Source organism: Poecilia formosa, unplaced genomic scaffold, assembly GCF_000485575.1.
Source record: "Poecilia formosa unplaced genomic scaffold, Poecilia_formosa-5.1.2 Scaffold29, whole genome shotgun sequence".
Taxonomy (NCBI): domain Eukaryota; kingdom Metazoa; phylum Chordata; class Actinopteri; order Cyprinodontiformes; family Poeciliidae; genus Poecilia; species Poecilia formosa.
The window spans coordinates 3,634,373-3,659,323 of NW_006799968.1; the positions used below are offsets into that span (position 1 = coordinate 3,634,373).

Consider the following 24,951-nt stretch of genomic DNA (forward strand, 5'->3'; position numbering starts at 1 on the left):
TGTGTGTGTATATATATATCACTCTGTGGTTCATTCCTTAAAAGTGTTAATGCTGTGACACTAACCTGTGTTTCCGGTGCTGGGAGGTCTTTGTGAGGAGTTTGTGTTTCTGTGGGTGTGTGTGTGAGGCGAGCAGAGGATCCCGCTGTCAGACAGCACTGCTGTGGCTGCAGCTAGAGCCTGGGAAGTCACTCCTCCTCCTCCTCCTGCTCCATGGCAATAGGTGGTGCTGCCTGACGCTGCATGCATGAAATGCTGCTGCGGCTGACCTGTGGACTAGTGGGAACAAAAGTCCAGACAAGTTTATTTGTATGGCACGTTTCAGCAACAAGGCTGTTCAAAGTGCTTTACAGTCACCAATTATGAAAACGGGCAATAAACACTGCATGAGCTTAATGTCTGTAATAATTAAACAGAACATGAACCAGAGGCTCTGACATTTTCTCATTTGTCTTTCAGATGTGAAAAATGCGTCTCCTTGACAAAATCCAACATTTCAGAATTTATTCTTCTGTTCCAATGTGACAATAATAAAAAAAAGCCTACCAAAATGTTGCTTACTATTTTATGACTTTTCATCATGTTGTCGAACTCTTCGTTTATCTTTTTGTATTTCTCCTCGGTGCTGGGGGTGAGGACATAGGACGACTCGTCTGGGCTGTCGCAGCCTCTGTGCTCCTTCTTACGCAGCGCCTGTGGGTAAAAGGCAGCACGCAAAAGCACAAAGTCAATTAAAGATCGGCGGAAAACAACATTTTTTTTTACCATGCAAGCGAGGCGGTAGACGGAGGGGATGGAACAGACGTGCTAAAAGAGTTTAAGGAAACTTATTTTTGTTGTTTTTCATATTTTAACATGAAGTCAAAGGTGAGCTCTCTGAATAGAATAGCATCACTGTTACAGAAAAACATGACTAGTTGTATTCCCTTTGGGGGCAAAATAGAAATAAAAAAAAAATCCAATATAATCAAAAACACTTTTCATGTAAAAACAATTTTAAAAAAGGAATAAAATGTATATTTACTAAATATTTCACCATTAAATGTTACAACAAAAAAGTCCTTCTCTCTGTCCACATTTCAATTATTTTAATTAATAAAATAATTATTAATAATACTATTAATAACAGTAAGAATAAAAAATTCCCAGTAAGACATTCTGCGATCTTCTCAGTTGTTGCACATTTCAATGGCAACGAGTTCATGAACTGAACATGACAATGAATGTGAATGCTACAAACTACCTGTGTTTTATTAGGACACACACTGGTTTATTTTGCAAAACTGCCACAGAAACACTTGTTCCCCAATCATGCAAGTCACATGATCAAAATCGGATGTCACTACTGACGCAAACCACAAAGAAGGAGACCACAGGAAGTATGGTAGGAGAACCACGACGCGGTGTGTTTTCAATGACTTTTCGCGTGATCAAACGCATTGTGATTTTTAAATGCGGTTCTTATTTAAGGTAATTAAGGTAATTTTATTTATATAGCACATTTTCAGCAACAAGGCAATTCAAAGTGCTTTACAGGAATGAAATATAAACAAATTAACAAACCAAAGAAAAGAGCAAAAGAAGAAAAAGTAAAAAATAAATAAATAAATAAATAAAAATACATATTAGTTCCCCATAAGTAGTCCGTAATTTATATCAGATTCTTGTTCTGATAATGTTAATTTCAGAACAAGAATGCAGAGTTCCTCTACATTCTAAGTTTGTTCTAATTCCTGACTTAATGGAAAACCCTTGTGTGCGAAATTGTGTTTTTTCAACAGGCTGCACAGTGGCGCAGTTGGTAGAGCTGTTGCCTCTGCGTTCGATTCCCAGCCCGGACCTTTCTGCATGGAGTTTGCATGGTGGGTTTTCTCCGGGTACTCCGGTTTCGCCTCTTCAAATTGTCCCTAGGTGTGAGTGTGTGTGTGCATGGTTGTTTGTCCTGTGTGTCTCTGTGTTGCCCTGCAACAGACTGGTGACCTGTCCAGGGTGACCCCGCCTCTCGCCCGGAACGTTAGCTGGAGATAAGCACCAGCAACCCTCCTGACCCCACTAAGGGACAAGGGTGTCCCTTACAAGGGTGTAAAGAAAATGAATGGATGGTTTTTTCAACATTAATGGAATATCAACAAAGTTTTACACATATTTGTAATGGAAACGCAGCGTGTCACCTATATATAAATATTCTATCAAAAGCCAGTTGCTACCATTAATTTAAAAAGTCTGTGGTAAAAAGCATTCAGATTTAAAAACAAAAACCAAACAAACAAAAAAAAACAGCTGTTTTTAGAGCTCAGCTTGACTTTATCAGTTGTGGATGATTTCACACAGAAAACATCCATGGCTCCACCTTACTGGAGCAAGATATGAATCTTGAAGGTTACATAATCCCTTCATCAAACAGAGGTGGCTCAGTGCTGAACCTGTGTTGTTTTTACAGCTTGAAGTTAGCTGTAGGGTTGTTAGCGAAACACTGGGAAAGATGCCGAACCTTGAAAACAGCACAGCGGAGTGGATGAGTGGATGGGATTTAACTGCACCTGCACTAGCAGACGAGCCTGGAGCGTGACATGAGCTCTGCGGTCTCCCTCCTCTCTGCTCCTCTCATTATAAGGTCACAGCGTGAACGGGACGGACTGGCCGACCGGCACACGGCCGCTGCTGCATTCCCAGACACTGGTAGTTACCCCAAAGCTTTAAAAACACTCTGACATGTCTATTTTTCACCACAGACCTTGAACGCCACTTTCGCAGCCGGGCGACCTCTCGAGGGGTCACACACTCGAGCTCTCGTAAAGCAGCAGAGCGTTTCAACGCCCTCGTAAACTCCTGAAACGAACGCAGATGTGCTGCGTCTTCTCTGATCCTGACAGCGACAAGAGTCGGACAGAGGAACTGCAGAACCTTTTAAGAGCTGCGCTCACCAGAGCACCTTCTTCCAGATAATTGACGCGACCACTAAATGTGTTGTGGCAAAAAGCGGCTGGGACTTCTCATAGTTTTCTTTCTTTTTCTTTTCCCTCGCAGCCAGATGGTAAAGATGCAATGATATGATGTAAATATCTGTATCGGTCCCGATGCTGAAGAAAATTCTAGATCAGGTATCTGTGACCATGTGCACAATCCATAAGGTCAGATCTATTCAGTCTAACTCTATGCTTTGTACTCTGAGCGACGTCATGCTTTCTTATTATTTTACATTGTATCTATTCCTAATTACACTATTTCACGTTGGCTGTTTTGCTCCTAATTGCACTGACTGAACTAATTAAAGCTGTTTTTACAAGTTTGACAAAACCTGTGACGCTACTGATGTATTTAAAAATAAAAATACACCAAATAGTGACCAAATAGCGAGTTAGTTATTTGCTAACTTGTGGAGAGTTAGCAAATACATTTGTAATTCAGTTAATTTATGTCTGTGTTTAAAAAAAGAAACATTTTAAGTCAGGTGTTTTTCTGTGTCGGTCGATACTTGACCTCAACTACCGGTATTTTATCGGAAGAGAAAAAAATGTAGATGGGTGCCTCCAAGATTTCTTGAGTGCACAACAAACGCAACATCTGTCCAGATCTTGTACTGTTCCTGTCTGTTGGTTAGTTGTTTCTTGTGTAATTGTTTTCTATTAATGATGTTATTATTATCATTATTATTTTGTACTTTTCTAATAGAACTATGTGTCCTGTCCTGGGAATTGTATAGTGAGGTGCTTAGTTTTTTCTGCTCACTTCTCCTAGGATAAATTTAGCCACTGTGCTAATTTCTGCATATTTACAAAGCCATGTGGCGATATTGATTAATGTGCACTGTCCTAATCAAATCAACTAGATTAAATTAGATTCTTCTACCACGACCATCGTCTCGGTAAGCTTGCAGTTGTCCCACTTTCTTCTTTTCTTTTTAGACGATGGACTACAGTGGACAGTGAAGAGTGAGCCACAGGATCCGTGACTCATCACGGAGCGCTGTGGTTTTCTCCTCCAGCTGCACGTGAGGACAGGAACGATAAAACGGGAGACTTGTTGTAACTGTTTTTGTCGTTGTGAGTAAGAATCCCCTTTTCAGTTTTTTCTCTAAATAAAAAAAACAAAAAAATAAATGAAATTAAAAGTCATACATCATTTTCCTTCCACTTCACAATTTGTGCTGTTACATCCCGTAAAAAACCTCCAAGAAATACATAAAAGTTTGTGGTTGTAGTTTAAAACAAAGTGGAAAACTTTAAGAGCTGTGACTACTGTTGCAAAGAACTGGATGACACAAACCTGTCCATCAATTCTGTTTAGTGTTTCAACAAAAAGGAACAAAACAGCAAACTTTGCTTTTCCCCTCCAACAGCAGGTCCTTGATACACAACCTAAGCATATTTAAGCTAAACTGCTTAGTCAGTCAGTGCTTATCCTACCTTTTCAGAGGAGACAACAAGTTGAACAGCGACAGGTTAATTAGCTGCTTTTAATGGTTTAAAGTAAACTGACTCAACATTGCAGCTCATCTGGATGAAATAGTGACATTAGTATTTACTTCACCGACAGCTGAAACACACCCTTGCCTTAGCTGTCGTAGAAGTAGGGAACTCATAAAAAAAAATAATAATAATTTTTACATATTTGTTCTGACAGTATAACACGAGACAGACAATATCACGAGCCAATATGAGAATATCTGTCTCATACTATCAAAGAAGTCCCAAATATGTAAAAAAAAACAAGATTGTTTCATTTTTTTGCCATAAAAGTTGCATGCTGTAGCTCTAATAATCCAGACCTTTCTCCAGAGTTTTTGCATAACATTTAGAGCCATTGCAAGCTAATGTTTACTTTCTGAATTTCCCACAGAGACCAGGGCAGACAGGCTCAGCGCTTACTGTTACATAATGAGGGCTGTTGCCATGGCAAAGGGTCCACTCAGAAAGTTAACACTATAATTAAAAATAGGGAACAAAATAAGGGAAAGTAAATATTGACTCTATTAGGGGGAAAAAGCAGACTAAACATTACTGAATCTACTAACCAATTATATTTTTTAAAAAGACAAACAGATGCACCGATCCAATATTAATACCAGTATCGGCCCCGAAATTGAAAAAGATTCTAGATCTGGTGACAATGTGCCCAATATATAAATGTAGATCTATTCAGGCTTTGTGCTCTTGGTGACACTATTTTTGTTTATTTTTAAAATTCCTAATTACACTTTCTGAACCATTTGAAAGTAGGGTTGTTGTAGTTTATCTTTTACATGTTTTACCAATGTAGTCAACCTATTGTTTCTATCAGTTTCAGTTTCTTTATTATTTATTTTACACTGGCTGTTATAGTCCTAATTGCACTGACTGAAGTTATTTTTATTTGTTTTCAAGCTTCTGAAGTTACTGATGTATTTAAGTGTGCTGTACCGGTGCAGAGTTATCTAATAGATGTTTAATTCAGTACATTTATGTCTGTGTTTGGGAAAAAAAGGGAAATATTTTTAGTCAGCACCATTTTTCTGTTTCGCATTGATGCTGAACCTCAGATATCGGTATCAGCATCGATGTTAGGAGTGAAAAAAAGTAGATCGGTCCATTCTTAGCTTCTTAAATTAAATACTAAGACATGTATATTTTTTTGCTCTTCTTGCAGCTCTCCTGCCAACCTGATGGAGACCAAATTGGACGCCACGGGTCTATAGCATCTGTGTCCATCTTTATAATGCATGTCTTTTCCTGAAAAATGCACTAAGAGGCTAATAATACTGGATGACACCAGGACAGAGAGGAGCAGAGCAGAACAAGGGCATGTGGGTCGAGCAGGATTTAGTCCTAAGACTCGCACAGTGAGATAAGTCTCCATAGGTGTGTGTGTGTGTGTGTGTTTGTTTGTAATACGTTGTGGGGACCGGAGCCTGGTCCCCACGAGGGGAAACCCTGTTTTTGGGTCAGGGGTCAGAGTTAGGGCTAAGGTATGAATTGAGTTTTGGTTAGGGTTAGGGTTAGGTATGTGATGGTTAGGGTTAGGAAAAGGGTAAAGGTAAGGTTTAGACTGTAGAAATTAGTAGAAATGAATGGAAGTCAATGGAAAGTCCCCACAAAGATAGCAAAACGTGTGTGTGTGTGTGTGTGTGTGTGTGTGTGTGCGTGCGTGTGTGTAGGGGGGTTTAAAGCACTGCATCGTGTCTGGCCTCTGAGGACTATCTCTAAGTGTCTGTTACAGGATCTGAGGGTGTGTGCCTTCTTATCATCTCAAATGTCAAAGCGGGCTTTAGTGGATCTCCAAAGGCATCTGGCCGGTTGCCACCAAGAGGCATGAGCTGCACTGTTAAGAATCACAGCTTGTGAGGGTGATGTCTTGTAGCTGTTGGGGCAGCATCAAAGATAAAATAAAGCCCCTCGTTGCCCCCCCACCCCCAGAGCCTTTTTCAGGCAAGGGACTCCTGCCCCGCGGGGCTAAGAATAGGGTACAATGCTTGAGATTTGATCCGACAAATCGCTGGGAGTTAAAAAAAAAAAGAAGGAAAAAGCAGACTCCCTGATAACGCGTCCTATAGGAAATGTGCGGTCGTTCTGAAGGATTGGACCCGAATAACGGCTGAGCCCCGCGCCGCGCTTTCAGCTTCCACTCTGTCGTAGTTCTTCTCTTTCCGCTGAACTTCTCATTCATCTCCACAGGCTGACATGACTGAACTGCATACCTTGGACAGACTCTCTGTTGTTGTTGAAACTTCACTCTGCTGGACGCGAGCCTAGGTCAATTATAGTGACAAAAGCAAACTGTCAGGAAGATGAAGTGACCAGGAAGGGCTTTCGGGCTGTTTTACATGGCCAGGAGTCTTCTCTGTTTCGATCTGTGAAGCATTTGACTGGTTTTACTGTTAGGATCAGTAAGAAAGCAAGCTTTTAAACATTTACAGCGCTGCATTGGGTATGGGACATTGTCACGAAACCTTTGGTAAAAAGCGCCACGGTTTCATGGCCTTGTGGTGTGCATGTCTGCACGTTTTACCCTGCAAAGTCCTACCCAGTATTTTTCATCTAGTTTCTAGTGCAAACATCGCAGTACACTTGAAAAGAAGACAAAACTAACTCACAATGAACTTTTCAGCAAGAAATACGAGATTGTTTTATGTTAATAATTCCTTAATATCAATGAAAAAACACTAGTTCCACTGGCAGATTATTTCATTCATAACATGGGAAAAATGCCTTGTAATAAATTAAATGATCTGCCAGTGGAACTAGCACTTTTTTTATCAATATTAAGGAGTTGTTGAATCAAAGCAAGCTCCTATATCTTGCTGAAAAGTTACTCATGAGTTAGTTTTGTCTTATTTAAAGTGTACTGAAATATTTGCACTAGAAAATAGATTAAAAATATTTGGTAAGAGTTTGTGTTTTTGCTGTGTAACTGTTTCAATTCAAAACAGCAAAGCAACAATTATTCTGCTGTTACAACAACATTTAGAACAATTACAATATTATTAACTAGGAGTGCACCGATTGCAGTTTCCTGGCTGATCACCGATCTTTAAAAAGCCCGACCTGCCAACTCTGATTAAGGCTGATATCACTTTTTTGTCTGAAAGGGTGCGAAATATAACAAGTTGCTATGTTGGCAGCAGTAGAGGAGCATAAAGAGTAGGAGCTGATATTAGGCTAGATCATTCTGGCCTCTAATAAACAGAAATGTTTTGAAAATCCTACATGACCTATAGCAGGAGAAGTTTAGTCTTTTTTTATCGTCAAACAGTGGGGAAAGAAAGGAAGAAAGAAAAGCAAGGTATGTTTTTATTTTAATGTGTGTAAATATTTTGTTTCAGATGTAAATGTTATAGAAAATATAACTTGCTACTGCTTTAAATAGATTACAGATTTTGTTTTAAACATTTTTGTAGACTTTGACTGTTGTAACATTTAATGACTAGGACTGCATCTCCTTATGGTTAAAGTCAAACGCACGTAATCCTAAATCATGTGAGGTTTACGTATAGAAAACAAAAATCACAAAAAAAAGTCATCCAATCTTTTCTGGTTCTTGAAATCGGGCAGAGGCAGCTGCAGCGAGACAGTTCGGCAGTTTAACTACATCAACAATGATTTGACCAAAAGTGAAGACAAACGGACCCAAAAGCAGAAGTTTTTGTGTGAAAAACTCAATGATTCAACAGCCTGCAGAGACACGTGTGACTGCAGTAACATGTAGTAACATTCAGTTGTTGGTGTTGTGGTGGATAACCTTTGACCTACAGTTCTGAACTTATGTTGGATCAGCCTTCATTGAGGTTTGTGGGCAGTTGTTTATGCACACACACACACACCCAGACACACGCACACACACAAGCTTTCTTAAGGCTCCATCACAATGTTTTCCTGTGTATTATTTATTAGAAGCCTGTCCAGAATGCCAGACTGAAAAGGGAGTCGGTTTAATGTAGCACCGCAATAAACAGAGCCAGTCGATTCAACACCGGCGACCGTGGGGACATAGTGCAGTTTTATCCTACGCTGAGTGCTGGAGTGCAGGAGTGCAACAATATAAGACACACTAATTTATAAAAGGTCTAGAGGCTCTTTTGGAGGGATCAGACCAAACAAACAGTGAGAACAGCACTAGTTATTTCTCATTTATCTCACAACAATACAGCACTGTTCACAGCTAGTTGAGCAAAAGAGATGTCACAATTAGGTTGCCGTTTCCAAAAATATGACCCCAAGCTGAACAGGCCCTTCTCAGAAAAATTACTAAAGATTAAAAGCTGCTCCGTCACCACAGTTGCCGTTACCAGTGATTTCTAATTGTGATTAAGCCCTAAACAAAGCTATTTTAAAAACACAGAGATAAGATGAGCCGATAGAAAACCACAAACAATGATGAACCATGACAAACAAGTACAAATGTGGGTTTTCTTCCTTTAGGGTTTTTTTTGTTGTTGTTGTTGTTAAAAAAAAAAAAGTCATATTTGACATTCTATTTTAAAAGTGCTTCAGAATTCTTTTTTAAAATTTGCTCAAGTTAATAAATGTTAATTTCTTCAATAAGCGAGTATGATGTTAGTCTGTTCTTCAAACAGAGTGGGTTTTGTGATTCTCAATCTATGCTGGTTCTAACTGCAAATAAATTGGCATCATTAGCCAGTTTCAGTCAACAATCTTTTTTTTTAAAGGTTTTATCGGCTCTAGTGGCCTTTATTTGATAGTTAGTTGACAGGAAAGTGGGGTAATGAGAGAAGGGGAAGACATGCGGCAAAAGTTGCCAGGCCGGGAATCGAACCTGTGACGGCCACATCGAGGACTGAGGCCTCCATATGTGGACTGTGGTTGACCCCTGCACCACCACAGCACACCCCTTCAGTCAGCAATCTTAATTTCAACTGTACTTAATAATTATTTGTGCCTCCTTTGACAGTCTGCCGGCTTGTTTTTGCACCGCCGCATGAAAAAGATGCAAAACGAATGATTTAAAAGTGGTGGCATTGTCTTAAAAACGCTTTCACAGCAGGCTGTGCCCGTCATTCCCATTACCAATCCAAAAGGTACAATAAGTGCTCAGTATCGCAAAAAAGTGCCACTGTTTGTGTGTTAAACAGTTACTGGTGACTTCAGCTCCCACATTTGAAGAGAAGATGATGCAATAGTGGCGGCAAAACATTCCCTTGAAGCAGCTGTTTCCAAACTTTCTGTCGACATCTACAAGACGTTTTGTTGTCATTTAAATGAAAATGAAATGATCATGTTTGGTCATTTTTATATACATTAAACAATATTTGTACATACGTTTGTTCTGTGTGGAAAAAAAAACTTGGGTGTTTTATTTTCCTGCCTGATCATAATTATTTGATCCAACTGAGCTTCTTGTGGGACCTCTCCGACACGGGACGCCTGCTGTAGCAAGAGGGGCCCGTCCTTTAAATATAGTCAAATTTCATGCTTAAATGTTGCAAATAGACAGACCAATATGTAAACAAGCAGCCTTCCAATTCGTCAGGCACTGCCTTAGCCAGCTCGTCTGTCTGCATGACATTTGTGGAAATAAACAAAATGAGGTGGAGAGAAGGCAAATTCTGCACGGCTAATGGCTGTCGGAGCCTCCCCAGGTGTCCAGTTGTGGTTTCACAGCAAGAGAGTTTACACAGACACTCTTTAGTATCAATATTTGAATTGTGCATATTGATCATCTTTACTGCAACTGGTTTTCATTTAGAAATTGTTCAATCACTCGAAGAGACTTTACGGATTATGTTACAGGCTTTGGACATGAGAGGTTGGGCAAGTAGGGACTTTTTTGAAGCTTGAAGGCTTTTCCACATTGAAGGCTCCCACAAAGTGGAGCCTTAAATGTACATTTTGAGGAAGTAAATGTATCTAATTTCCTCTGAAGGAGTAAAATCACAACTTAGTGCAAGTGTGAGAGTCAGGCTCCAAGAAAGGCAAACACACAGTGGAAGTTTAAATAAACAGAACATGAGTTATGGTGGCCATTCGTTTCTAGCAGCAGAGCCAATGAGTAGAGACGCTGAAACAGGACAAGCATCTCACTGAAACACCTGCGTTTCAGGAAAGGGGGTGTTTGCTGGCGTGTGCTTCGAAAACGGCGAGAACAAACTTTGATGCTGCTGAGATTTTGCCCTAAGTTGAGTCAGACTGCCGCTCATTTTATGGCAACATCTGTAATTTGAACACGACTTCTAGACGCCATGTAGACCAAGGATGTGCGCTAGTGCAGGAGAATTTGACACCAAATGTTTGCCGAACGTTTGGAGCGGCTCCAACTGATGGCAGCCCCACCTACTTTTTGATTAATTTAGCTGGTGAATATTTGACCACTTTTTGACATATCAAATTTTTTCAAGGCAGTCTGAACAGATCAATTCCAATCTTTTCACTCAAAAAAATATCTTTTGAATATTGCAGCTTCCATATGTTGTTCTAAATCAGATACGTGTCTAATAGTTTTCAATTCGTCTGCAGTTTTTTACGTCGTTGATGTGACGATGCTCGACAATAACTCACAATGGCACCAGATTTTCTTTTATATTATATTATATTTATATTATATTTTTACTTGTCCACATACTTTTTTTCACTTCTTTAAAAAAACAAACACTTTTTAACAACTAGAAAAACAAATGTTCTCTCCGTTTCTTTTGAGTTTTTAAGTTTTGTTACTTATGGCCAGAATTAGTTTGCATTTATATGTATCTACTTTATATTTTCATTGATGCACTAAACATATTCTGTGATTTTGTATCAATACTTATCAATAAATTATTTACTTTTTGTGACTGTTTATAAAGAAAAGCAAAAGAAAACAACAACTATGTTTTGATGTTACATATTTGTTTAGCCAAAGAAAAAATAAAATAGAGGAAGCAGAAAATGTGGGATATCATCTGTGATATTGTCATTGAGGTATTTTAAAAATATATATCGAGATATCATTTTTTGGAAATGTTGCCTATGTGAAAACAAAACTTTTTTCTGCAAAAAATAAATTGGAATCGAGCATCAGGAACGAAGTCGTTCACTCAGCAGGCTGCATGATGGGCATTTAACTTTCATATGGCAATTCTTAATATATTTTTAAAAATCTAAATATAAAACAAGATTGTAATATACCACATGTAGAGCACCTTTGATTCCTGTATACACATAATAAAAAACAGAAGGCAAATAAAAACCATACATACTTTACATCGAGCAGGACTTGAGCTTTCACAGTATTTGTTTCTTTTCTCACATTTAGAGCCACATTAAATACTGTATGCTTCTCACAGGATAAATAGTGACGTTTGTACTGTATACACAACAGTGAGAGCATCTCTAAAGGCCTAAAAGTGGACATTACAATATCTGATTAAATAGTTAGAATTTGAGAAATGAAACCGATCTGCCTGTCTGTTATTCATATTTTCACACAATAGCTTAGGGTCTTTTTATTAATTTATGAACATTTCACTTCCTTACATTTTCAAAGAAAAACAGTGAAGTAAGAAGACATCAAGATGAAATTCTGAGCTCTACACTGTAGCACAAAATTCCCCTTTTTAAAATACATCCTTTTTGTCACTTCCTTCCCTTTTCTTGACATGGACAAAGAAAACGTCGGTCAGACAGATTCCTCCTCTCACTAACTGTACACGCACACGCTTCATGGCGGCTGATGCAAAACAAGCCGTGTTGTACATGAGGCGTATTTGCATGTCACGCCTTTTAATCAAAACTAATATGCTCTCTCTAAACAGAACGCAGACGGAGTAAATGAGACGAACGGCAGGCAAAGCGAATCCTCTGAAGACGGCGCCGTCGACTCCTTACCTCTAAAATGTCGGTGTTGGTTCTGCTCTCGTGGGGCTCGTTGTACTCGGTGTACTTCAGCAGGACTTTGTCCATGTCTGTGCTGGCGTACTGGAACAGCTTGTTGGAGCTGTTGAAGATGATGAGGGCTATTTCACAGTCGCAGAGAACGCTCAGCTCGTAGGCCTTCTTCATCAGGCCGAACTTCCTCTTCATGAAAGTCACCTGGAGGAGCAAAGCAAACCCAAATTAACCAAATGGATTTGTGTCAACTGCTCTGTTGGTGGCCTAATCCATGACTGAATACCACTGGCACCTGTGATGTCCTCTCATATTTGAAACTCACTTTGCAAACTCGCGTTTTGCAGCGTTTCATCCTTCCATTGGGTTTGTTGGTGTCTTGAAAATTAGTTTTTTCAAAAACTTCCCAATTGTTGTCACAATCAATACCCATTTCACCCCCCCAGCCGAGTGCAGCTTAGCAACAACTGTGGAGCTCCGGCATGTTTGGTCAGCTGGTTTTGCCGCTGTATTTGCTGTACAATGGCTGCTGGAAAAGACTTATTGTTTTTTTAAATGTTTTTTGGCTCTGGTGGCCTTTATTTGAAAGTGACAGGAAAATAGAGTAATGAGAGAGAGGGAAGACAGGGGTCAAAGGTCACCAGGCTGGGAATCAAACCTGCCCACATTTCTCAAGAAGTATTTTTTTCTACAGAACTTCCATGAATCATAAGGCCTCTTTATGTGGGTTGTGCTTAACCCATGCATCACCACAGCAACCCCAAAAATACTTATTGTTGACTTACTATCCAGAGACCACCTTCTGCATTCTTGTTGGTTGTCTGGGAGGCGCCACTTCTGCTTTTCAAAGATGTTTGGTTGTATAATTGTGCATCTGTTTGTAGCCATTTTCACATATGAGAGTAAGCGTTGAGTTGGAGGGCGTGGCCAGCAGCAGTTTACTTGAATTTAAGGTGACAAGCGGTCCTAAAGCAGGAACTCAAAGTCAGCAGGACAGAGCAGACTGAAATCTCATTTTCTAAGAATGATTTTGTGTAAAAAAATGTAATGAGCATTTTTTTATAGCTCATCGACCTGTCCTAACCTGTTCATTAGGTCACCTTTTGCTAATGTGTTGACTGAATCAATCCCAGCTTTATTGTAACAACTTCTCCCCCACTTCTTCAACTGATAAACTGTACAGAATCATATGGAAAGATGACTCATATTCTCAACGCCTTCATGTATGGAGGGTCTGTTTTACAGCTGACAGTGAGCACCAGGTGACGTTCTCTCTCATCCCTGTCACAGTGAGCAGCTCACTCCCTGCTGTGAATCAGACAGCGGTAAATGTTTCTGTGATCATACCTTCTGGGATCCTGACACCAAAGGTCTGATCATACGTTATATTTAGATTTTTTTTTTCATTCCTCATGTGTGTCTGATGAAGTCCCTGATTCTGATGTTTCAGAATGAACCTGGTTATGAACTTTATAAACACAGCCTTTCTATTTGTGAGTTTCTGGTCGTGGTGCACCGATAAATCTGACTCACAAACGACATCGACAAACAACAACAACGGATGACAAAGTCGCTTCTCCTGGCCAACTGGGGCTTCATTTTTTACTTTTAAAAATATGATCTGATTGGACGCTGGAACAGACTGTTGTTGTGTTCAAATTGTGCTAGAGTGAAATTAAATAGAGTTTAAAAGGAGCCTAAAATAGCATCTCAATGCAAAAAAATCCTGATATCAGCATTTTTTTCACAGGCCACATTTCTAAAGAAGTAGTTATTTCTACAGAACTCCCATGAGTCATCAGGGGTTCCTGGAAGCCTTGACAGCTGAATTGGTATAAGAGCACCAATCTGATGCTTCAATAACCTAACAGATTGAAAATAATAAATACATTTTCTTGCTGAGCTCACCTGTCTATGCAATTATTTAGCAGCAAAAAGGGGTTTTGAATTGAACATTTTGCTAATTTTCTCGACATATGATTTTGAACTAAAATGCGACTGACTGGGATTATGAAATTTCAGGGTTAATTTCATACCCTGAAATTAACTTGATTAAGCTTTTAAAATTCAGACTTTGTTTATATTGTAATTTGTATACAAAACAAATTTAGTTTACTATAAAAAAATCAAAATCATTTCATTTGAGATGTAGACTAATCACTTCAACATAAAACGTGGCAATTAATTGTTAGTAGCAGCACAAAATTACACATAATCCCACTTTGACGACAGGCTGATCCACCAAATGCATTTGACTGAGCTCTGGTACCAGACGCCCCCTCACTGCGTCTGGTAGTGAGGGGGCTACCAGACGCCCCCTCACTATGTTGTTAAGCAAATATGTTGCTTAACAACATATTTGTTAAGCAACAAATATGTTGCTTAACAACATGTTAAGCAACATATTTGCTTAACAGGTTGTTTTCCACCACCTGAAAGCAAGTCAGTTGAGCAGACGGTTCTTGGTGGGGATCAGAGCGTATTTGCATACTGGCCCGACCGGCGCAGAATGCGCTGTGCAGTGTCTGAGTGCTGAGTGGGACCAATCCTCCTGCACCTCACCTGGGACTGGAGCACCAAGGATGACCACTGACTGCAGAGGTGAGGGGAGCTTAAGGACTCTGTTTAGGCTCTAATATGTTCAGGTTAGAAAGCACAACTAAATAAATAACCATCTCTTCGTTGTTGGTAGATAAGTGATGGTGGTTTTCACTGCGCAAACACAAAATCTTACCTAGTAATTTTGGTCTAGTTTCTAATGCAAATATAGAAAAGTTGAAATAAGACGAAACAAACTTAAAAGTAATTTTTTGGGAAGCTTGTTTTAAGTCCATAATTCTTTAATATTGATGAAAAAATACTATTTCCATTGGCAGATGTTTTCACTTATAACAAAACATTTTTCCCAAGTTATAAGTGAAATAATCTGCAAATGGAACTAGTACTTTTTCATCAATATTAAAGATGTATTTATTTAGAAAAGCTCTTATATCTTCCTGAAAAGTTAATTATAAGTTTGTTTTTTCGTATTTCAGGTTTACTATATTTGCACTAGAAAGCAAACAAAAAAATACTTGGTAAGATTTTGTGTTTTGGCAGCGTTTCACCATCATTCAATTGGAACATCTAGTGCTTCAGCATCTTAGATAAAATGTGAAATTTATATATATATATATATATGAAGCAAAATGTGTACCAGAAAGATAAAATGAGAAAGCAGAAAAAATGGCTAAAAACAGATGATGTGCTTGACAGATAAAACAAAACCGCAAGCCAGCTTCCTAAAATAGAGCCAAGGATCTAAATATAAGACTCGGGGCCGATAGCGCGTGCCAGACAACTGCAGCAGTGTCCGTTCTCAAACAGCTCAGGCCGAGACAACCAAACATCAAATGTAAACAATCTTCCCAGATATTTATTTTCCAGCCACATCCATATTTCCAGAGCCTGTGCAATCCTTCCAGACAGGCTGGTATTTGTTGTACTGTTGAGGGGGGGTGATACATATATACAGATATATTTATAAGTATATATAGAGGAGTCAGACAGTGAAGGATTCCAGCGGCCAGCCACGTGGCGACGTAAGGAGACGTGAGGAGAGAGGGCCACTGTGTGTCCCCGACGCTGACCCGCCCTGCTAATGACAGGGTGCTGTCCGAACGCTGCTAACCAGAAATTACTGCCCTCACCGCCCAGCAGCTGCACACACTGCTGTCTCAGAAGGGTAACAGAGTAGAGAAAGGCCCAGGAGCTCCTCGGGACAGAGGCCTAATGCTGTTTTTGTAACGGGAGATCTGATCTGCGGTGATTTGCTAAATGACACGCAATTCTCCAACTTTTTTCTTCCCCCACATTTCATCAGTTTCAACAACTTTTATTGGGATTTAATGTGATGGAAGAACACAAATCATAATTGTGAAACAGAAGAAAAATAAAGCATGTTTTCAATGGGGTTTTTTTCCCCATCATAAGCTGAAAAGTGCGGAGTGCATTTCTTTCAAGTCCTCCTCATCCATTCTTCAATCAACTGCCTTTAGTTGCAAATACACCAGCGAGTAATTTTAGAAATGTCACAGTTTTGCAAATGTCAAGTCTCGATGCTGATTTTCAAATAATTTAGGTCTGGACTTTGACTAGGCCCTTCTAACATATATGGGTTTTCTTCCAATTTCTCCTGCATTGAGCTTCATTTATTTTTCCCTATAGACTCTGAGCAGAAGAAAAGCATCAGCACAGCATGATGATGTGCAGAAAGTTATTAGCTTGGCTTGTAGATCAGAAACCCGGGGCGATCAGACTGTAGTTTTCTGGCTCATCACTGGTCTTTAACTCCTGATTCCATTTTTGGCTAATATCGATTATTTTTGTCTTAAAAGTTAATAAGTATAGCAGCAGTGGGGTGACTATTGTCATGAAGACATGACCTGGAGGGCGGGTCTGTCTCACAGCAGAGCAAAAGGGAAGAGTTGCTGATTTTCAGATCTTTGGATAAGATCGGCTATTCATGGAAGTATCGGCCAATAGCTGATCGTCCAAAATTAAGGGAATCTGGGTGGATGTATCAGTGGACCGCTACCAAAGAGTTTAAATTCTCCCTCATCTGACCAAACCAAAAAAATGACCATTTTCTATACATGGCTTGTGGCAAACCGTAATCAAATTTTCTTTTGACTTTCTTTCAACAACGTTTTTTTTTCTCACTACTCTTTTATGAAAGCCAGATTTGCAGAGGGCAGAATTTGTGATCGTCTTGTCAACAGATTATTTAGCCTAATCTGCAGCTCCTCCAGCTTTTCCATTTAATGCTCTCCTTAACCAGCCAGTCATTATAATTAAACAACTACAACTTAACAAGTCGACAGCTGTCTCACAGTTCTTTTATTTTTAGATGTTCTGTGAGACAATCAAAGCCTTCTTGTTTTTTAACCTAACTCTGCTTTCAACTTCTCCACATCATCCACCCTGACCTGTCTGCTCTATGTTAAGATGTTTGTTCCCTAAGGTTCTCTAAAAAAAACCTCTGAAACCTTCAACTAAGCTTATACTATACAGATCGATTCCATTTACTAGATACATTGGTTTTGACCAACTGATTGCTGAATTTTAATGAATGAGTGTCAGAGTACTGCCACATTTGTTTTTAGATTTCTTGATTTTTTTTTTTATATGTTAATGATTAAAACACTTTGAAAATCATTGTTTTCCTTCCAGTTTGCAGGTATGCTACTTCGCATTGGTTTGTGACAAAATCCCAATGAAATACACTGAAATGTGTGGCTGTAATGCAACAAAATGTGACAACTGTAAAAGTTGGGAATGAGTGAAAAAATCTGGGTATTTCTTGTATTTCTGTATAAGTTGGATTAGGTACTGTAGCTAGAGGTATGCCAGTAAATTACTTTTACACAGATTAGTATCACTGCACATGATGTTAGTTATCCATATTACTGTACACGAGTAAAGATTTGTTTTTCCATTCTAATCCTCTCAGCTCTAGATGTTGGATTTCAACTCAGTCTGTAGCACATCATCACCAAACCTGCTGAGACTCTTCTAAAACACCAGCTCCACCTGTTCCAGTTGCTCTTCTACAGATGTAAATCGGATGTTTTCAGGAGAACTTTCCTTCCACCACATCATGCATCAGACCGTTTCAAAGCTGGATGGGTTGTTGTTTTTTTCCTTGGTTTTCTCAGTAAAATTACAGTTTTGTACAGATGTTCAGAAGCACAGATGATGCTGTCACTTTCTATATTCCAGAAAACAACATGTAATCAGAAGAAATGACGTAAGAAGACAGACAGGGAATGAGGCACCGACCTGTCTGTTCCTCTCATCCAGGATCCGACTGATCTGAATCTTCTTCCTCCCCATGGCCGACACAAACTCCACTAACAGCTGAAGAGGTATACCAGCGGGCTCAAGGTGGTTAAAAATTCAAAAGGCAATCCTTAACACATAGTCCCAACGTCAGCTGCTGTTACACCGGTATCAGCTCGCCATTGGCCTGCTGAAAGAGAGACACACGCAGAGTCAAACAAGTCCTGTTTTCACTCCATCACAGCCCGTCTTCAGCTTATAATGCTTTTAGATGCTTTTTTTTTTTTTAACCAGATATGATGGGAGTTTGGAAGATCATCAACTGCATTTACCTTTGTGATTAATGCCATTTACGGGAGAAAATTGTGATTTCCTCGATTTTGAATAAACACTAAGTATTAGCAAAACAACTTCAGACATCCCCCCCCCTCAACTCCATCCTCATGCGTCACTTTAACATCAAAGTAAAACAATGGAAATGTTACCAGCTTCTTGTCAACAGACACAGAGTTTTTACAGGGTTTCTGTAAGTTTCAGCAACTCACATTTAAAACCTTTAAGACCTCTTTAAGACTAATAAGAATAAAATTTGGTATTTGTATCATGACAGAAATGCACAAAAGAAAATCACAAATAAACAAATAATACGAGTTGGCGACAGAAGTGACCCATTTAAGACAGACATCACCCAGCCAGTTGGCAATAAACTGGCACTTGCCCATTAGGAATGTAAAAAGCTAGCTAGCTTTACTCTTGTTAGCTATCCGACTAGCAGAGGTAAAAACTAATTAGCTATGTCCTTTTAGCTCGGACGTAAAAAACCACTTACCATCATGGGTAAGTGCTAGTTAGCTAATGAGGGTAAAGCTAGCAAGCTTTTTTACATTCATCATGGGTAAGAGCTAGCTAATTAGCAGGAGTATATAAGCAGCTAGTTTTGTTCTACTTTGATTCTTATCATTTGTACCATCTTCAATTCAATCCTGAATTTTCAGTTCAATGACAATAAAATCTTTCATTTCATTTCAGTAGCCACAACCACTTTGAGTCACAGAACGCAATGAGGATGTCTGTTTGTTACTCAAAGTTCTTGCGTAACAATAAAGTCCCACAAGAAAAAAGAAAGCTGCATAAAAATACATATGATTAAATAGTCCTGCCACAAAATAAAAAGTCAGCCCTCTGATTAACATTTAAGATCAACATTGTTTTTCAATTTAAATTTAGGACATTTCAAGGCCTTAAGTTTTAGATGCATGAATTTAAAATTTTTTAAGGGTGTGTGCATACCCTGCTTTAACAGCAGGAAACAGAGCATACTATATTGAAAACTTCAGTCTTTTTTGTTTTCCCACAAATCTGTAATCGCTGGATGTTGCATTAAACACAGCAAACAGCTAAACAAAAAATAACCAAACATTTGCTTGTCTACTCCATTTCAAACCTCAGACAGCGGGCTCCAAATGCTCCTCCGTCTGCAGGAGCCATCTAGGATGCACCAGCATGCTCTCTGCTCATTTCTTTTCCCTCCCTGCACCGGTGCCCACCTGCTCTGCTGCGTCCCTCCTCTCCTCAGCTTCAGTGTTTCTGCGTTCTGCCTTGTCCCTGCAGAGCTCCTTCGCACTTTCCCTAATCTTACCTGATCTGGGAGGAGGCAGAGAGCGAGACGAAGCCAGGCTTAAACTGAAAACCTCCCTGGACGTCTGCAGACCTTCGAGGCCCCTCCTCATGCCCCTCCTGAGATTGGACTAATGTGATGGGCCTTCATCACATCAACATGTTTGACCACTATTTGCTGATTTACATGGTTTGTGTTCCATGAAAGACAATATAGCAGAGTGACAGTCACTTAATGCCACAAAATGAAAAATAAACAGAAATGAAGAGAATATTTATAATGCATCTCCCATTCTCTCTGCTATTTCCCCTAACAGACAAATGCTCCTTACATATTAGGGATTTAGATTCATCCTTTTTACAGTCTGGATGATTGGATGGAAAAACCTAAATATTTTGAGGGAGAAGATAAAAAACAAATCTGTTTTATCTTCAAACACTGCTGTGTTTCTTCCTCAACGTGCTCGACGGGATGACATCTTAGAGTCGCTGTAGTGGTGAAAAAGAACACTTTGTATCACTTTGATCAAGTATGATAGTCCGTGAAACACAAAAGGCCCTTTCAAGGGCCACAGTAACTGAGTTACTGCATTGATATGATAGCAGGACTCTGCTAAATATTAGACATTCGAGTTTGTCTTTGGTAAGTAAATGGATTGTGGGACGCAGCGCCTTGCCAAAGTATTTGTATTCCTTGAATCTTGTTGCCACCAGGGGACGCACAGATCCACTTTTTTCACTTACAATACTGATATCTGAGGTAAAGTGTCGACAGATACTGATCCGATACAGAAAATCAGTGCTGAATTGACTTAAAACGTTTCTCTTTTTAAAACACATACATTTAGTGAATTACAAATTTATTTGATAACTCTACGCCAGTACAGCACACTTACACCAAGAGCTTCACAAATTTGGTCAAACATGTAAAAACAACTTTAATTTGTTCAGCCAGTGCAATTAAGAGCATAACAAGCTAATGTAGAATAAATAAAGAAACTGAAATTGATAAAAATTTAGAAAATGAACTACAACAAACATTATTGAAATGCCTCAGAAAGTGTAGTTAGGAATTCTAAATATAATGTCAAATAAATAATAAAGCATGACGTCAGTCAGACCAAAAAGCATAGAATTAGACTGAATAGATTTGCCTTTATGGATCAGGCAAATTGTCACTGATACAGAATTCTTTCTAATATCAGGACCGACACAGATATTAATGTGGGATCGTCGCACCACAAACTTTTTGCATAGAGTTTGCATGATTCTCTCCAGGTACTCCAGCTTCCTGTCGCTGTACAAGAATAATAAGTTAATTTCTATACATAGTGGATAGGTGGAACTTTTAAATGATGTTCCACTGAATATGTTCAAGCTAAATCAGTTCTTGTCTAAGGAGATCATGCTCTGCTTTTTGTGGGCTGGCACAAACTCATATGGTCCAAAGACACGCAGGGCTGCAACGGTTTATCAATGACAATAAATACCAAGAAATGTTATCGGTGATTCATTGTGTAAAACCACACTGTTCTTATGAAAATGCGCTACAGGAAGCCGTAGGGACAAAAGTGTCTCCATTGTTTAAGACACTGTCATGTTTTAATGACTAATTTTGTAACTTGTCTAACTAATGTATGTCTCTATTATTATTAAGTCCATAAAAAGACATACTTAGTTTGAAAAAATAACTGGGATGGTAAGTTGTTTCTGGAACTGTGAATAAAGTATTTTAAACATGAACAGAACCCAGCGACTATAAATCGGGTTCAGCCTGAGAGTCAAAACTGAGGTGTGTCCCACAACTCTTTTAACATTCACCTCCCAGACAGCGTGTCCTGATCAATGTGGATGCAATTTGTTACTATGGCAGAAACTCTATCCGGCTGATGCAAAAATCGACCCAGAACACTGGAAGACAACCAACACTCACATAAACATCTGCTAAACTGAGCTCTACTAAGACCTATGATGATACTAAAACCATTAGAAAAGTTGCATCTTTTACAATGAAGAATCACACAGGCACTATTTTATGCTGGTAAGTTTGACAATATTATTTTTATGTAATTACCGTAACCCCATTGTTTCTGGTCAAATTGATTTGCAGATCTTATAATTAAACATGTAAAACGTTTGTAGAGATAACCTTATACATCCAACATAATTTTCTGAATCTTACTTGAATTTAAATTTAAAACTGCTGTAGAAAACTTTTATATAAAAATATGTTGTTTTTTTTACACATTTGTTAAAATTGTAATTATGTCGTGACAGTGGAACATGAGACAATCAGTGAAAAACAAAAAGAGCTTCTTTGTATTCTCCCAATGCTCTTCTTCGGAAACAGTAAATGAAACACTGCTCCGTCAGAAACAACCGATCAGAGCCAGGAGGAGAGTCTTACCACTGTCAATCACTCTCAAGTATGCACTGCTCACACTCTCATCTATGCAACAGCTAGTTTCCCACAAAACAGGCTGCCATGAATGCTAAGCTAGTCAGCATCGCCAATGATGACAGCATATAAAACGGTTTTCCTGGAACGGTGAATTGCTTCTCTGCCTTTAGCACAATTAGCAGGTTTGTCACTGACTGAAACACTCTATGCTGACTGCAGAAGCTTCAAAACACAATTCAAAATCAGTGAGATGTTTACTCTGTTTGTAACAACAAATACTGGGGATTCTTAATTTCCCCATGAACGTTGCTGAAACCGTCATCTCATCTTGTTTTTATGAATCCGGATCCATACACTGTCTCGTCTTAAGAGCGGAGCGTATCATTACACCCATATCAATGGCATTTAATAATGTCAACATGCAATGTGTATCACTGTTGCTAATTTAGTTGTTTGTCATGAGGTCAGGTTAGGTGAAGAGTACCGATTACAAAGTGCAGTCACATACCACCTGTTGGATGAGTTTTCTAACCTTCAGTGTGTTCTTCTTTCCTCAGTAAGTTTCCAGCAGAAGAAACAAAGACGTACGAGAAACAAATCAAACGATGACTGCCTCACAGTCTCGCCGTGCCGTAATCGAAAGGAAGGAACAGTTGATTTAATAATGACAAATCTACGAGACGTGGAGAGAACCCAATGTAAACTCCTCCAAACAGCCAGCTTCCTGTTAACACTGTCTACTACATCACTTCCTGTGCTGTGAACTGTATGACTCTCAGAGGGGGAGTGCTGATATCATCTGTCCGACCGCAGCCCCCCCACACACACACACACACACCACGCAGATAACATTTTCTGGCTCAGCTGTGCATCATTGTGACACTGTGCGTGGAGGCAGCACATCAAACCAGCCAGAAGCAACAGATGACATCCTGAACATTCACAGCGGCATCAATAAATAACGGTGATAATTCATTAACATAGTTATGCCAAACCCTCCGCTGGCTTTAGATTCATGCTAGAGAAATTCTTCCATTTAAGGCCGCAGTACGGTAAAGCCGCAATAAACATTCAGTCAGTCAGTTTCTACATCAGGCAATGTCTCGTTTATCATTGCTGCAGTCACACAGACTGCACCTGCATGTGTGAAATATGCTGCATTGTTTTTTTTACACAAAGTTACCAGATGATTTCATCTGAAAACCTTCCCTGAGAAATAAGGATGAAAACAGAGATGCTGGTGGGCTAGTAGTGCTTCCTGCAAGCTGTTAGCACGTCAAGATTCAAATACATTGTAGAAGCCTTCATAATGACCAACCCTGCATTCATAAGGCAGGAAATCAACTTGTAATTGGTACTTCAATGGATTTCACCTGATTGTTGCTTTTTACCTCTTCCTCGGTCTCAGCACGTCGTTCAAGAGGAGAGCAGCAAATGTCACGGTCGGACAGCAGAGACGTGGGGTGGTTGCATGAGGGGTTGGTGCAACACCGCTGGATTGCGCACAGAGTAAAAAGCTTGTGTGGTCTAGTGGACCACATATCTAGAGACCACAGATTGAACAACTTCATTGAACCAGAAAGGAAGTTCTGCCTGGTTCACATGGCAAGATAATAATGCCAATTTCTTACAATCTTGAAGATGCTATGATTATCATGATGGCTCTAAAGATAATCTTATGAGATGTTCCTGCTGTTTGTGGGGTGTGAAGAGTGACCTGCTCCGCCCAGAAGGACATCGGGAGATATCTGACATGTTGGACTGTCTTGGCCTGATATTTCAGCATGTTGCTCTAGGCCCAAGACATTGTTTTTTGTATTTTCTGTTTGTTGCCATCATCATCTTTTCGTGGGAAGAAGGTGGCGACAGTGGTAAAAGTTTGTTCCACAATCCAAGGGCTGCCAGTTTGATCCCCACTCCGTCAACCTCTGTTGTTGAATCCTTGGGAAAGACATTTCACCTGCTTTGCCTCCTGGTGGTGGTCAGAGGGCCCAGTGGCGCCGATTAATGGCAGCCTCTCTTCTGTCAGACTGCTCCATGGCTACAATTCAGTAGCTTGATACCATCAGTGTGTGAATGGGTGAATCACTGAATGTAGTGTGAAGTGCTTTGGGGTCCTCTGGACTTCATAAAATGAAATAAAAGTACAAGCCATTTACCATTTTCTCTGATAATCATTCTTTTATTCTGTCAAGCCGGCCATATTTGGCTCATGTTTGATTTTCAGAGGTTTTGACAGATTTTCCCCCCCTGACATCTGAAAGTTGGTGAGTTAAACCTGTCTGTGTGTGATGTGTTGCCTTTTCTACATGGCTGTACGCCACACACTGAACGATCAGACCTGTTACATCTATGATTTTTTTGTTGTCGTGTGGGATTCCAAGTAAGAGGGGTTTCAATGTTAGCACTTGCATTACATTCTGTGAACCAGACACTCAAGGACACCATGTACGTTCATTTAGCATTCAGTCAGTGTCAAAGCAGCCCTACATAGCAAGACGTCTGTGACACTGGACTGTTGATCCCAATAAACCCCAATCAAAAGGGTATCACTTGAAGCGTAAAAATAGCATTTTCTGAAAAGGCAGTTGACGCATCATGCGCACTAATTACTACCCTCCACCCCCTTTCAAGTTTTTCTTCACGTAAAGAATAAACAATGTTAGACCCGTTGAAGGTTAATCAAGTTGGGTCTTGACAGCACCAGGTTGTTTTCAGAACAAAGTGCCAGAGAGTAATTGGCAAGCCCTTTCATCCCCTCTCCTCATTAAAGACCTTGAGTTCGTCTCTAATTGGGATGACCCAAACATGATCTGTGCA

At 39.5% G+C, this 24,951-nt stretch overlaps 1 protein-coding gene across 3 annotated transcripts in view; it reads right to left on the minus strand.

Annotated features, from left to right (window-relative positions):
- Window positions 1-24,951, minus strand: part of LOC103136021 (myocyte-specific enhancer factor 2A-like) — a 49,736-nt gene that overhangs the window by 8,287 nt on the left and 16,498 nt on the right. For 2 of the 3 annotated variants that reach the window (XM_007549096.2, XM_007549097.2), the window contains 4 exons: window positions 18,114-18,303; window positions 12,294-12,497; window positions 562-693; window positions 66-276 (listed from right to left, as the gene is read on the minus strand). In XM_007549096.2, the coding sequence (XP_007549158.1) occupies window positions 66-276; window positions 562-693; window positions 12,294-12,497; window positions 18,114-18,167 (601 nt within the window). In that variant the 5' untranslated portion in view covers window positions 18,168-18,303. Of the gene's footprint in view, window positions 1-65; window positions 277-561; window positions 694-12,293; window positions 12,498-18,113; window positions 18,304-19,557; window positions 19,614-24,951 lie in introns of those variants that run through there. The other variant, XM_016669932.1, reaches the window with a different exon arrangement.